General features: G+C 37.3%; 1 protein-coding gene across 1 annotated transcript; it reads left to right on the top strand.

Annotated features, from left to right (window-relative positions):
* Positions 1-3,019: 3,019 nt before the first annotated feature.
* On the top strand, positions 3,020-13,319 carry LOC137732803 (sodium transporter HKT1). Its single transcript, XM_068472070.1, has 4 exons — positions 3,020-3,065; positions 8,299-9,472; positions 11,874-12,107; positions 13,121-13,319. Exons 1-4 carry the CDS (start codon positions 3,020-3,022, stop codon positions 13,317-13,319), a joined length of 1,653 nt encoding a protein of 550 aa, XP_068328171.1.
* Positions 13,320-14,312: the final 993 nt, after the last annotated feature.

Raw genomic sequence — 14,312 nt, 5'->3', positions numbered from 1 at the left:
TGCAGAACAAGCATGGTCATCTAGTGGAGTCACTAAGACTTCTCTTAGTGCCTCGGAGTAGAGCGATGTTGGTGCCACTTCTCCGTCTGATATAGCTCTGGTCGGAGTTGGCAAGTCCATGACCGAACTTCTAAGGTAACTATATTAAGATCAACCTTACTTCAGTCCTATAATATCATGGTTCCATAATTGCCTTTAGACATTCATTTGAGAGGTAGCTTGTTCCCCTTAAGGATGAATTATTCTCCAAAAATCATGCATTTAAGAGTAATCTGGAATACGTATCATTTAGTCTTCAACCTAAGGGAAATGGGTTGCCATTCAGACAGAAAGTTAGGGGCAATTATAGGACCATGATTTCTAGGGCTAGAGTAAGGTTGATCTGAATACAGTTACGAGACAGGAACTTACCAGCTCCGAGCGAAGATGTATCAGACGGAGTATAAGTGCCACCATCACTCTACTATGAGACACTAGGTGGAGTTTCAGTAATTCCGCTGGATGACCATGTTTGTTTCGCAAGACACGCGATCTGATCCGGATATGGAGACAATCATATCATATAAGTCTTTGAGTTCCTACAGTCTAGGAATTGGCGTGGACCGCAAGTGATCATAATTCCTAAGAGGATGCAATATCTACTTCTTGATATCTTTTAGAATTCTCCTGGCTTAGAACGAGGATTCTATCCTAAAAAGGTCTCTCCCCTTACAGTATAAATACACCTATCTTGGGTTCACCTATGTAATGTGATATACCTTTTTTTCAATTGATTCTATTAAAAAACAAAATTTTGGATTTTTCAGTCCACTTCAAATAGGTTCATTGCTCCTAACTAGAATACGATTAATCTAGCATAGGCTACATGAGCCCTGAAGAAAAGCAGGTTCCGAAAGAAATAAGCTAGGTTAGCTCATTTCTTGGTCACACTTAAATCCTATTACCCACTGCTTGAGTCTAAAATCATTCACTAACTTGACCGTAGGAGAGCCTTTGGTTAGCACACCCTTCCCAACCCTAAGGCTTGTTCATGGTTATTTTACTGGTTTGCAAGCTGCTCAAATTTGTGCTCGACCACCGTTCACGGTGGTGCACAAATTTGGTTTTAACTAATGTTTCCACCCTCTTATTGGTTATGGACTTTCATCAAAGGAAGGTTATAAGGAGAAACCTTAGTTGACTTTGATTTCTTGTTTGAGGATGCCATGCGAAGAGCTTCAAGAAAAGACAAGATTTTGAAAACGGTATGACAAAAGAATTGGAGCATTTTTGACAAGGGATGATTTGAAGAATTTGGTAAAGTAAAAGGGGAAAGATCCGAGGATATATATGCATCAAAAGACAGAGTCATCTAACCGTTGAATTCAGGCTGACTCGTTTGCAGATCTTTCAATCTAGCGGTTGAAATTAATGAAGCATATCGGAGAAAATTTCTTGCTCCTTGTGCACATGCCACAAAGTGTAGTATCTTATCATTGCAAACTTTTTGGCATGATACCACAGACTGCACGACTAGATTTGAAACACCTCCACCTTAATTCCAAGGGTTATACCTTTCACAAGAATTTAAAGACTAAATGGTATGTATTCCAACTTACTTCGAAAGGCATGGTTTTTGGATAATAATTCATCCTTAAAGGAAACAGGTTGCCCTTCAGATGGATAGATAGGGGTAATTGTAGGACCATGATTTTCTAGGGCTAGAGTAATAATGATACGAATAAGTTACCTCATACGTTCGGTCATGGACTCACCAGCTTCGGGTAAAGTTGTATCAGATAGAGTAGTGGTGCCACAATCACTCTACTTTGGGGCAATAGGCGAAGTCCTAACGACTTCACTGGATGACCGTGTTTGCTCTGTAACACACATGATCTGATCTAGATACGAACACAACCAGATCATATAAGTCTTGGAGTTCTTATAGTCTAGGAATTGGTGTGCATCGCAAGTAATCATAACTTATAAGAGGTTGCAATATCTACTTCTAGATATCCTTTAGGATTCTCCTAAGTTAGAATGACGATTTTATCCTAAAAAGGTCCCCACAGTATAAATACTACCCATCTAGGGTTTATCTGTGGTAACGCAATCTAAACACTTAAATTCTCTTGCCTACTGCTTGAGTTTTAAATCATTCACTGAATTGACCGTTGGAGAGCTTTTGGTTGGCACACCCCCCTCCCCCCTTGCGCGAATTTGGTTTAGCAACAATCATTAGTCGTTTCTCCATAAAGGGTGCCGTGTCCAAAGGTCTTGGGGAGGAGGAAAAGACCCATCTTCGGAGAAAGAGGCGTACTACTCCTCTTGTTGCCCCAATTTCTAGGGTGTCTGCCCAATTATCTTTGGTAAGTAAACCATCTGCTTCTACTTTTATGTCTTTAAGACTGGCAATGCCGTTATCGCTCGAGCTTAAAACTGAGTCTCCTTCTTCTATATCAGTCTCTATTTTGGTTCTTCCATCGCATATGCTCATAGTTGTATTTCCTCAAATTGACATCCGTTTGCCAGTTGTTCCAACATGGTTTGAAGGAACAATGCGTCCTCCTCTCGTGATCTTGCCTTCGGTTAACCATATTGCCTTTTAATTGATGCCAAATGACGTTGAAATACTAACTTCGCTCGTGCTCTCCTTGAAGCTATTATTACCCATGCCAACTCCAAAAAAGTTTATGCGTCTCTTGAAGTTGTCCTGATGTGGTGTTATGAGAGTCGTTACGAGGTGACTTTCATTTCTGTATTTCCTTCTTTGCTTACATGTGCTGTTAAGATTATCTTTTTTCATACTTTTTTTTTTTTTTTGTGTATATCAAGCTAACGTGTAGACGAAGATTGACCTTTTTTGGCAAGCGGGATGAATCTAGGAACTTGAACGAACATGTGGTCTGGAAATTGAGGTGAGATTGCTAACAAAGCAGCAGATGTTCTCCAACTAGAGGAGCTCAAGAACGTACGGTCCAACCACCAAACCTTGAAAGACATCCACAAAATAGAGAAACTCCGGTATATTGATGTCGATATGTCCAATGAGCTGAAGGCTAAGGACTATAAAAGACCTTCTACAGGTGAGAGAGAAGTTGAGGTTAAAACGTTAGACTTGAGTTGAAGCAGATCGGGCTTTAACCATTTTGAAAGTGGAATCAAAGTGTGCATTAGCTTCCAAGCACAACGTTTGGGCGACAGAGTGAGTAGCACTTCAATGGGGGGTTTGAGTATCTTCGCCAAAAGGTCGATCGTAAGGAGAACGAGTGTATAGGTGACCTTCAACAACTTACTAATAGGCATACCTCGAAAATGTTGACGCTTCAAGATAAGTATGGGAAGTTTCTTTACGAGGAACACGAGGAAGCATATAACCTTGGATACCTCACTAGTTACACTCAGTGAGATCATGTTAAGGCTTGGACATTTACAAGATCTATGAAGAGATTATGTGTACAGACTTTGCTCATTCACAACTTTTGTTAGACAAGACCTCAAACTTAGAGGTAGAGCAAGAAGAGTTCATCCCCAAAGATGATCGGGCCTTTGACTTGCTTGGAGAGTCTTCTGGCACATCTAAGGGGAAATGAGTCGTGGAAGAAAAATAGCTTTGAGGCCTTTTTGGCTAGGAATGGGGCCTTTCCCTTTTCTGACTTCAAACTCTTTTTGTTGTAGTGTGAACTTTTCTTTGTTCTTCCTTTGCTTCATAAGGGAATCTTAATCCGATAAACTTCTCTAAAGTAAACAAACTTTATATGAGAAATAAATGGCAGAGCGGGATATGAGTAAGCTTGTGGACCCGGGACAAAACTCAAAAAACCCCTTCTTGGCAATGTTGATTCAAGGAAACATTGTTTCCCAAACTTAGTATTCATAGGGTATTCTCATCGTGATATCCGGAATACTACCTTACTTCAGTACTAGGAATTAAACATCAAACCCATGAGAAAACTTTTGCTTTTACACTTATTGGATTAAGGAGCTTTAAATCATACCTGAAGACATCCTGTAAACAGATGTTGATTGCTTTGTGCCTTTTGTCAGACCCTATGTGTTGGACTTTAGCGTTTTCGATCTAACAACCTTGGTTGTTTTAGCCAAAGAATTTTCGCGTATCGAAGATCTGTTGGAATAAAATTCCTCTTGGGGATTGCCTAGTCTGGATGCCCTTTCGAACTTGCTAACATACAATATCGTAGAACATACTTGGCTTAGTATGCTGGTTCAGATAGAAGTAGTCGTACTTAGGGTTGAAGTTTAGAGCCACTCTCAGATGATTTCCGAATTTCTCTTTTGACTATTCCTCGTATGGCGTAGAGCCCAGGTTTAAATGTTATAACCCACAACCTTGCTAGTTGTATAAACTTTCCGAAATTCAAAGGCCAGATGCTGAATTGGACATTTGGCGAGGCGCCATGTGCACTTACTTGTAACCCCCCAATCATTATCGCACTTATTATGGTTTGAGTCTGCCAAGTTGTTAGTCGATCAAGAAGGATTGAGCTAAGAGAGGCTCATCTGACAGTGTAACTTTGAACTTCTTTAAACTTGCATTCGTGCGAAGTTTTCAAAGTTTGTACCCTATTTGGAATGAGTAAGTTACTTTACTGCATCTCAAGGAAAAGAAAAAACATACATATAAGACATATAACATTTCTTTATTCATGACAGAAAGTAGAATTAGTTTGATAAATGGGTGTGATTGAATCTAAAAAAGATTGCCTACATATCTCCGGGATGGAGAATCAAATCATTGGTGTAGTGTTAAGAAAAAAAATGATATGATGTAAACATTACACCAAGTATCACTTTTGATACTAAGCCTATGATGGGGGTGTAAGGAGATGAGTTCTCCATGGACTTGTCTTCACGCAGACGACAACATTGCGATTGGGTTCGAAGAGGACTACTTACCTATCCTAGGAATGAAATCAAACTGCATATAGTTTGTGCGGTGCCCATCCTTGTTTAAGCTACTTGTCAGCTATTGGAGACCTATGACACAAGTGCTTTGTTTTTCGTTCAATCTCCTGGCAAAGATTTTCTACTTCTAATTGGAGGCCAGTCCATTCCACCTCCCAACCATTCTGCTCTAAAGACAACGCCCACTCCAATTCAACTTCAAGACGTGCCAAGGCTTGATCTGTCTCAACTTTGGCATGGTGCTTTAGTCTTAACTCTTTGGCACCTTCACAAGATCTTCTTGGTCTTCATTCACCTTAATCTTCTCAAAAGTGCAACATCAATGTACCTCTCTATCTCCTTCACGAGGGCTTCCTTCATGGCTTATTGCTCCACCTGCATTCTACTGAGCTTCACCATTTGAGCTTGCAACCATTTTTCTAGCTATAACATAGCCTCTGATTCATGCAGAAAAGCCCGCTCATGATCCTGGATCTGTTCCGCTTGGCAAAAGAGGGCTGCTTTCATCCAAACATGGGCTTGGTTAACATAAGTAAGGGAATGGACAGGCAAAAATTATTGGAATCGTTTTGTAAGAGAAAGATGAAGAACTACATCATATCAACTTGCATGATACCGCATCATGATGTCTTCGCCTCTTTATAGTCCGCTAGAGCAATTAAGGTACCAAGGAGGGCATGAGCAAATTTTGTATTAAAAGTTTGATCACAAGTGGAGATTGCACTTTCCAAGTCTGGTAAAAGCTGTTAGCAGAGGAATGTCAGCCCTAGAAGGCACCTTAACGGGTTCAGGTGAATTTCTTTGCGGAGTAGGAATTGGGACTGAGGATGAAAAAGATGCAAAGATCGGAACTTTCATGCGGATGTGGTAGAGGACTCATTTGCTGTTATGAAGACTAAGGCTTGAGTTTGGGCTTGTATAGTGATGTGGTGTTAGGAGTAGAAGACAAAGGGATTGTGGCCCACTAGTGGAAGGCAGTGAGGTAGATGTCTAAGGGTTTGTGGTAATCGGAGTAGCAAGAAGTCTTTTTCCATATCAGTGGAGTTCTTCCTCATCTTCAGGATTCTTGGGCGCCACATCCATTATTAACAACCATGGTTAAGAAAGGGCAGCTAATAATGTTGAAGAGATGTTATTAGACCCTTTTTGTTTCTTCTTTGCTAGAGTCGAAAAAACTTTGGTTTTAGAGAGGAAGGTGTCTTTATTAATCTATCACTTTGACCTATTCGGTGTACGAAATGCGAAACTTAGAGCAGTGATTGACAACTGTACTCTTTTTGCGATCTGAGAATCAAACTGGGAAAGTCAGCTAGCTCCGATTATGACGTTCGAAAGGGATCCACATTGCCTGGTTGGTCATCTTTGATTGACATACACCTATATCCTCCAGGTCATTGTTGAGATGGAGATTAGGAGAGGAGGTGTTCCTAACTCTAACTCCATAGATGTTTCTTTCCCAATCATCGTTGATGTTCCAAAACATCTTTAAACCAATCCTTATCCTACAAGGGGATATCTGATATGTATGGCCCTAGGATAAAGCTGGGTTTAGGTGTGAAGTAATAGTGACCATTAAAGTTTTTCGACATGTTGAATAGCATCCTAAACTCCTGAAGGTCGAGGTCGATCAACTCTATACCATTGATTGAGGAGTTGGAAGCACGTAATATGTTTGAAGGCGACTCGCTATAAGTCACAAATAGCCATACCATAGCTAACTAAGACACATTTAAAGAGATTAGATGGAGGAAACCTTAGGCCCAAGTCTGATAACCATGGATGAATTATGGTGTAGGGATGCTGGGGATCAGATGGAACAGGAAGATAGACATAAACATTTAGGCTGGTTCCTACCAAACCTTGCATTAGCTTAAATGGTCCATATAACTCTCAATGAAAGCCTGACCTTCTTCTCGGCTGCAAACCTTTGTTAGTGGAAGGTTGTACGGCTAAACCTTGGGAAATTTTGAAGGCAATTTTGAAGTTCTACTCGAAGACGCCATTAGAAAAAGGTGGAGAAGATTTGAGAGATTTTTTAATGATTGAGTTAAGAAAGTTGAAACCTTTTTTCCCTGAATGATTTGGGGATTTTTTTAAAGATGAAGGAAAAATGTCCAAGGTTAAATAAATTGCGTAAAAGGAAGCCATCTAGCCGTTGAACATAGATAGAATTCTCTTGCAATCAATGAATCTAACGGTTAAAATCAATAATGAGTATCGTAGGTAATTTTTTATTTTTCATGCACACGCAATGAAAGTAGACTTTATAATTACATTCTTAATGGCATGACTTTTGAGACCACATGTTTGAATCCAAAATGTTACCACTACTTTGTAAAGAATCAGATAACCATATAGAAGATCAAACAACATGTATTCCAGCTTACTCCGAAATGTAAGTGCCTTTCAGATACATAGTTATGAGCAATTATGGGATCATAATTTTCTAGGGCAGGAGTAAGTGGATTGGAATACAGCTTCCTCAGAAGTCTAGTCATGGACTTGATAACTTTGTGTGGAGCTAGATCAGATGGAGTAGCGGTGCCACCATCTCCCTGTTCCGGAGCAATGGGAGAAGTTTGAGCAACTTTGTTACAATGATCATGCTTGTTCTGCAAGACACGAGATATGATCAGGCATTGAATCTACCAGATCTTGATATGTTTTGGAGTTCCTACAATTTAGGGTTTGGCGTGCGCCATAAGTAATCACACCAGATCTTAGGCTTACTCATGATTGTTTTTTCTTTCACAAGTTACTCGAATTTATGCATCTCCATCGCCAATGACAGTGTGCGAATTTAGTTCCAATAATTCTCTCTCTCTCTCTCTCTCTCTCTCTCTCTCTAAACTATTAATCAACTCATTATTGACTTCAAGGTAGTTGGTCATATTCGAGTTGATAGTGATGACAGTGGGAACTAGAGATTGTCGGAGCAGCACTGGGGGGCGCCGGGTTGGGGTGGGGGGGGGGTGAGTTGTGGATAGGGTGTTTGACAGTATTGGGCTCTTTTATAACAATTAAATTGTAATTTTATCATTATTTAGTTTGATTCTATATATTTTTTTTTTTTTTTAATAATACAAGAATGTACTTGCCACGTCAACAAGCAAATGGTTGATGTGATGGAGTTTAGTGGAATAATAATGTGAGAGACAAAGAATGTAAGGGGTAAAGTGAGATAAATCAGAGTATAGAAAATAAAGTGAAATTTTGTGAAATACAACGACTGATCAATTAGCACATTTCACTCTACCTAATTATTTGCCTTTACTGATCATGCACAGGTGGAAACCCCACTATCATCACCGGAACGGGACCTGGTGCTCCACTATATAAACCCCATCCTACTCGGAATATAGACATGCCATTTTCTCTCAAGTGAAACGAAAGAGATGAACAACTTTGCAGTTTTTGGTAAAAAGCTAGAGAGCTTTTATAGCAATTCATGCATAGCTTTAAGGCGTTCACTATTCCGTGTCCTGCTCTTTCATTCAAACCCTTTCTGTTTCCAGCTTTTTTATTTCCTAACGGTCTCTCTTTTTGGTTATTTGGCTTTGAGGGTCACAAAACCAAGAACAAGCACCAACACTTCTTTCAGGCCCAATGATTATGATATCTTCTTCACATCTGTGTCTGCCACAACAGTCTCAAGCATGTCAACAGTTGAAATGGAGGTCTTTTCAAATACCCAACTAATTATTTTGACCATTTTGATGTTATTGGGTGGGGAGGTTTTCACTTCCATGCTTGGACTTCAAATCGCAAAGTCCAAAAATTTTCCCAAATCTCTTAATCACAAAGACGACAACAGAGTTGATGTTGTTGTTGATAATAGCAGACACCATCCCCCAGACTCTAATAACAATACGTCTTTTGAGCAATTTGAGTTGAGGTTTGTCAATGATCGTTCACATTTAGAAAATGATGAGAAAAATAATATCTACAAGTCCATTAGGATTTTGGGTTATGTAGTTTTGGGATATCTTTTAGTGGTTCATATAGGTGGTTCTATTTTAGTTTCCATGTACATAGCCCTTGTACCAAGTGCAAGACAAATACTTCAAAGCAAAGGCATCGAAATCCAAACATTTTCTATTTTCACCACTGTTTCTACCTTTGCAAATTGTGGTTATGTTCCCACAAATGAAAACATGATCGTTTTCAAGAAAAACTCAGGTCTTCTACTGCTTCTTCTCCCTCAACTCCTTATAGGGAACACATTGTATCCGTCGTGCCTTCGGTTTCTGATCTGGCTTTTGCAGAAAATCACGAAGAGAGCAGAATTCAGTTACATACTGAAGAATTATAAAGAATTGGGCTACTGTCATTTGCGGTCTAGTCTTCACTCTTTTCTTCTGGCCCTTACTGTCTTGGGATTCATAGTAGCTCAGTTTATACTATTTTGTGTCATGGAATGGAAATCAGAAGCCATGGATGGTCTAAGTGCGTATGAGAAATTTGTCGCCTCAATCTTTCAAGTGACGAATTCAAGACATAGCGGTGAATCCGTTGTTGATCTCTCTGTTCTCTCTCCTGCAATCTTAGTGCTCTTTGTGGTGATGATGTGAGTCTCTTTCTGTCCCTAAAATATTTGGCCATTTTTTATTGTTTGAATCAGGATTCTTACTTTTCTCGTTTTCTATTCACTTTTAACTAACTGGGATACTGTTATTTATTCTTGCAATAATTATGTGAGTGCTTGGAACACTGTGATATAAATATGATTTTTCTAACATTATTTATAAAAAATTTATTTTTGAATACCTGTCATTTCCCTCTAAGGATTCGTTGGGCAACACCTTCCCTTTTAGTTTTTAGTGTTCGTTTTTGTTAAATGTAAGGGAAGAAGTATAAAGGGAGACAGATTAGTTTACATTTAGGTTTTCATTTTACGTAACATTCCATACATGTTTCGACCCTCATCTATCAATTCCCCTCTTTTTCCTTTCTTCGTCACTGTTTTCTCTCATTAATTTCTCCATTTTCTCACAAGGCCTCGAGAGTCGCATGCAAAATTTGTATCTCAAAACTTCAACCAAAATAGATACCATAGCGATCGTGATTTACATTAATGTTTCACCTAGGTCAATGAATGTCATGATTTAGACTGTTATTACAGCATGCTAGTTATAGGTTTGTTGTTTTCCTTTACTAGTCCCTGAATTAGTAGATATTAATTTACTGTAGATTGAAATTAACTTAAAAAACGAATAAGGGTGAGGATATAGATCGAGAAATTACGTGTCTCATGCATAATACCCTTCTTTTTTCTTTTTTCTTTTTTATTTTATTTTATTACATCTACATTGATATTTTTACACTAAAGGGATGGGGAATTCGGCTAAATTACACAATGTGTAACCTAATTTGGTATCGAATTCGTCATCCACGAGATTCGAACCTAAGACCTCTCACTTTCAAATGAAGAGGAATACCACCAGACTGTAGTACTGAATGACTACATAATACCCTTCTTATGCTTCATATATCTTCCAAGAATATTCAAAAATCTATTTGTACAAAAGTTGATTTTATAACACTTCACACTTGTGTATGCATTTTGTACTGACGAATTTTTTTCTTTTTTCAAACCACTTGCACAGAGTCAATATTGTAGGGTTTTTTCTTTTCTTTTCAAATTTGATATCATCATCCTGGAATTTACTCGATGATCTGCTTGTAAATAAAGAATTATCTATTATCTCTATATATAAAGCCAATGAAAAAGTAAATAGTGATTTTGATGTCACCAAGCTTTAACAAAAATAATTGAACAAAAATGCCCTCAAGATAAAAAGCTTCAAAGGCCAATGGAAAAGTGAATAGTGATTTTGGTGTTACCAAGCTTCAACAAAAATAATTGGATAAAAATGCCCCCAAGACAAAAAACTTCAAAGTCATTTTAACAGTATTTTTTTAATAATTAATTTTTTGTATTTTGTGTGTGTTTTTTTTTTTTAATTAGTACCTCATAATAGGCTAGTAATAATGTGATTCAATTTCTTTATTTTTAAACACGTTCAAAACATCTTAAGAGGTGTGTAATGTTGGTTATAAAAAAGGTATTTCGCATGCAGGTAATAATGTGATTAAATTAGTTGTCAAATGATTTTTTTTTAACGAATGATATTATCTTCACTAAAGGGGAGGGGGTGGACTTAGCTTCACAGTGAGCTAGCAATAATGTGACTTAATCAGTTGTTTATTAAATATTATTTTCTCTATTTTTAAACACGTTCAAAACATGAGCTAGTAATCATGTGACTCAATCAGTTGTTTATTAAATATTATTTTCTCTATTTTTAAACACGTTCAAAACATTTAAGAGGCGTGTAATGCCGGTTGTAAAAAATTTCTTTTGCACGTGCATAATAATGTGATTAAATTGGTTGTCAAATGATTGTTTTTTTTTTAACAAATGTTAGGAGAGAGGTGGGCTTAGCCTCACAATGGGCTAGCAATAATATGATTCAATCAATTGTTTATTAAATATTATTTTCTCCATTCTTAATGTAAATTCTATATAGACCAATTTTATTATGCGAATTCAGCTGCTTTAATTGGTTTATGAGGGGTTTCTTCTAACATGATATAAGATTATTCATTTACTTCAAATATATTTAAAACATGTAAGTCGCGGTTTCTCATTCTCTCAGGATTAAAGAATAAAGTCAATCAAACATATAGGGAGCGGAGCTGATCCTGATGCCCCTCTTTTCCTTTCCACCACATAATCACAATATTGGTCTTTCGCATCAGTTCTCAAACCCTAAAACCCTCACCAAGTGTTTAATATTTTATACTACTGAAGCAAGACCATTTTAGCCAACTTTCAAGTATTTATTCTAAAGTAATACACAAACTGCATTGTAGCTGTGATTCTGTGAATACACACACACACACACACACACACAAATACATGAATTGTGGCTGTAAATTTAATCGACTTTATTAATACAATTCAGGTATCTCCCACCATATACCACATTTCTTCCAACAACTAGCGACTGTGAAGAGATTGCTTTAGCAAATGGAAGTCGAAATCGAAATCCAATAAAGACTTTGGTGGATTCTCTAATATTCTCACAACTGTCTTATATAGCAATGTTCGTCATTCTCGTTTGTATCACAGAGAGAGATAAGATGAAGGACGACCCCCTCAACTTTAATGTGCTCAACATCACCATAGAAGTAATTAGGTAAGCACACACCTAATTCTATTTTTTTTTTCTTTTTTCTTTTCGGTATATACTTATGTTGAACTATATTTAGTTCTCTGCACTTAACAAGTATAGAAGGTGGTTTCATAACAACTATAACTAATCTTCTTTGTCAGAATAATAATTTGAGATGTTTATGGTCCTATATACTGTTAATCCGGATCATATACATTCATGCAAGAACCAAAACAATAATTAACAGCTCAACTTTACAGTATGATAACATCTGTATTTTATTCTAGAAGTTTATGTGTATACTATTTAGAAAGAGAACATTTTTGACCTATTAGAACAAACATAGAATCCAAGATCGTGTAATATGAATCACAACCATCAAAACACAAACCATAATTCATAACCTTAACAGACGGAGAACATACCTGCAGATGCTCCAGTTGATAAAGATGCCATGATCAATACCAGTAACAAAGAAACAATAAATCTTCTCTTCTCCAAAAACAAAAGGCTCAAATTAATAGTAGTCCTTAGTTCAATATTGAGTGTAATATTTGTGAGAGCAGACGCCATTACATACAGAACATAATCCTAGCCAAAACCAACAAGGATTTCCCTATTAAAATCTATATGGGAAACTGAAATCGTTTCCTTATATAATAATGAATTCAGTTTCTTGTTCTTTTAATCCTAGAATAATATGGATTCGTAATCCATTCTCATCAAGCCTTTCTATCTAAATTTGAGACCAATAACCGATTCTCCATACTCAATACACATGCTCATATTCTTACATGACCAACCATGTCTTCTTATTTATATAAAATAGTATGGATACCTCGCACCATCTCTGACATAGGTATGTGGTATATTTCAGTGCTCTATTACTTATAACATGATTTTCATGCATTTTTAAACATTGAAATGAGATAGTTATTCCATTGATTTAATACGATGTTTTATAATGAATGAACATGAGATTACAAAGCAAGCACTACTTAACATTATCTTTAATCTGAACTGCGTTTTATGTGTAGTGGATACGGAAATGTTGGATTCTCCACCGGCTACAGTTGTAAACGTCTATTGAAACATGATAGTGCTTGCGTAGATGCTTGGTACGGGTTTGCCGGAAGATGGAGTACCCAAGGAAAGTTCGTCCTCATTCTTGTCATGATATTTGGGAGGCTCAAGCAATTCAGTATGAAGCAGGGTAAAGCTTGGAAGCTATCATGATTCTTAACTGATCGGACTCTATCTAGGTTTAATTTCATACATAAATCTTGTACGTAGGTAGCTAGTTGCATGTTGCATATAGATGTTGTGTTGCATATAGGTGTTGTGTACAATACAGTATGTGGAGACAAGTTAATTACAAACTTTTTGAACTTCTTTAAAGGCTAGCATGAACCTGGTGGGCTGAATACAAGAATGAAAATAGAAAAAAATAGGTTGGTAAGCTCCGGCCTATGTAATTAAACCTTCGATACCAAAGGAAGAGGATAGCCTCTCAGTTACGACCAAATCAACATCAAACAATGTCTACAGTATCTGCCATTAGCACGGGTCTAAGTCAAAGAGGTTCATCTTCAATCCACGATACAAAACGCTCAGTATTCATAGCCTAGGGAGAAATATCACGAGCAACCTTATTGCAGCTGCTCCGCTACTTCCGAAAATACTCAGAAAGCCAAACCTCAAAACAATTCTTGAATATCGTCAATATGGCAGGTTCATGTCATTTCCATTGATTACATCTGCACCACCTTTGGCATCAACCTCCAACATCAATCTAGGGGTCCATATTGTGTGTGGTCGCATAACCACATAGTTCGATCAATGGGGAACAATTTAACTAGATACTTAACCATTACCAGTCCTTTGTTATAAATTCAAGAATTCTCACGTAGTTTTCAAATATACTATTAAGTTGAGAAATCTAATTGATGATCTATTAAAGCATGACCAATAGATTGCACAATTGACTAGATAAATTCATTTTTTCTTGCCACAAATAAAATCCCCTAACATATGAGGCAATTAGCTAGGCAAAAATCTTTACTGAATTTTGATAGGCAATTTGCCTTAACGGTATTTACGGATCCTCCATCTTTTCTACATTGGATTCAAGAAAACAATTGTGGACTAATCCAACCAAAATGTGGACCATATAAATATTTATGGTTTTGGTTGACGTATCTACACATTGATGACATGTTTGTCCACACC

This window comes from Pyrus communis, chromosome 4, assembly GCF_963583255.1.
Source record: "Pyrus communis chromosome 4, drPyrComm1.1, whole genome shotgun sequence".
Lineage (NCBI taxonomy): Eukaryota > Viridiplantae > Streptophyta > Magnoliopsida > Rosales > Rosaceae > Pyrus > Pyrus communis.
The sequence above is the reverse complement of the archived record's forward strand: the minus strand, read 5'-3'. Positions and strand labels throughout refer to the sequence as shown.

Excerpts from the sequence above, each read along its gene's own strand:
- LOC137732803 (XM_068472070.1), top strand. The coding sequence starts at position 3,020 with ATGTCCAATGAGCTGAAGGCTAAGGACTATAAAAGACCTTCTACAG. Across the intron at positions 3,066-8,298 it reads CTATAAAAGACCTTCTACAG|AGATGAACAACTTTGCAGTT; the intron begins GTGAGAGAGAAG and ends GTGAAACGAAAG. Across the intron at positions 12,108-13,120 it reads ATCACCATAGAAGTAATTAG|TGGATACGGAAATGTTGGAT; the intron begins GTAAGCACACAC and ends TTTTATGTGTAG.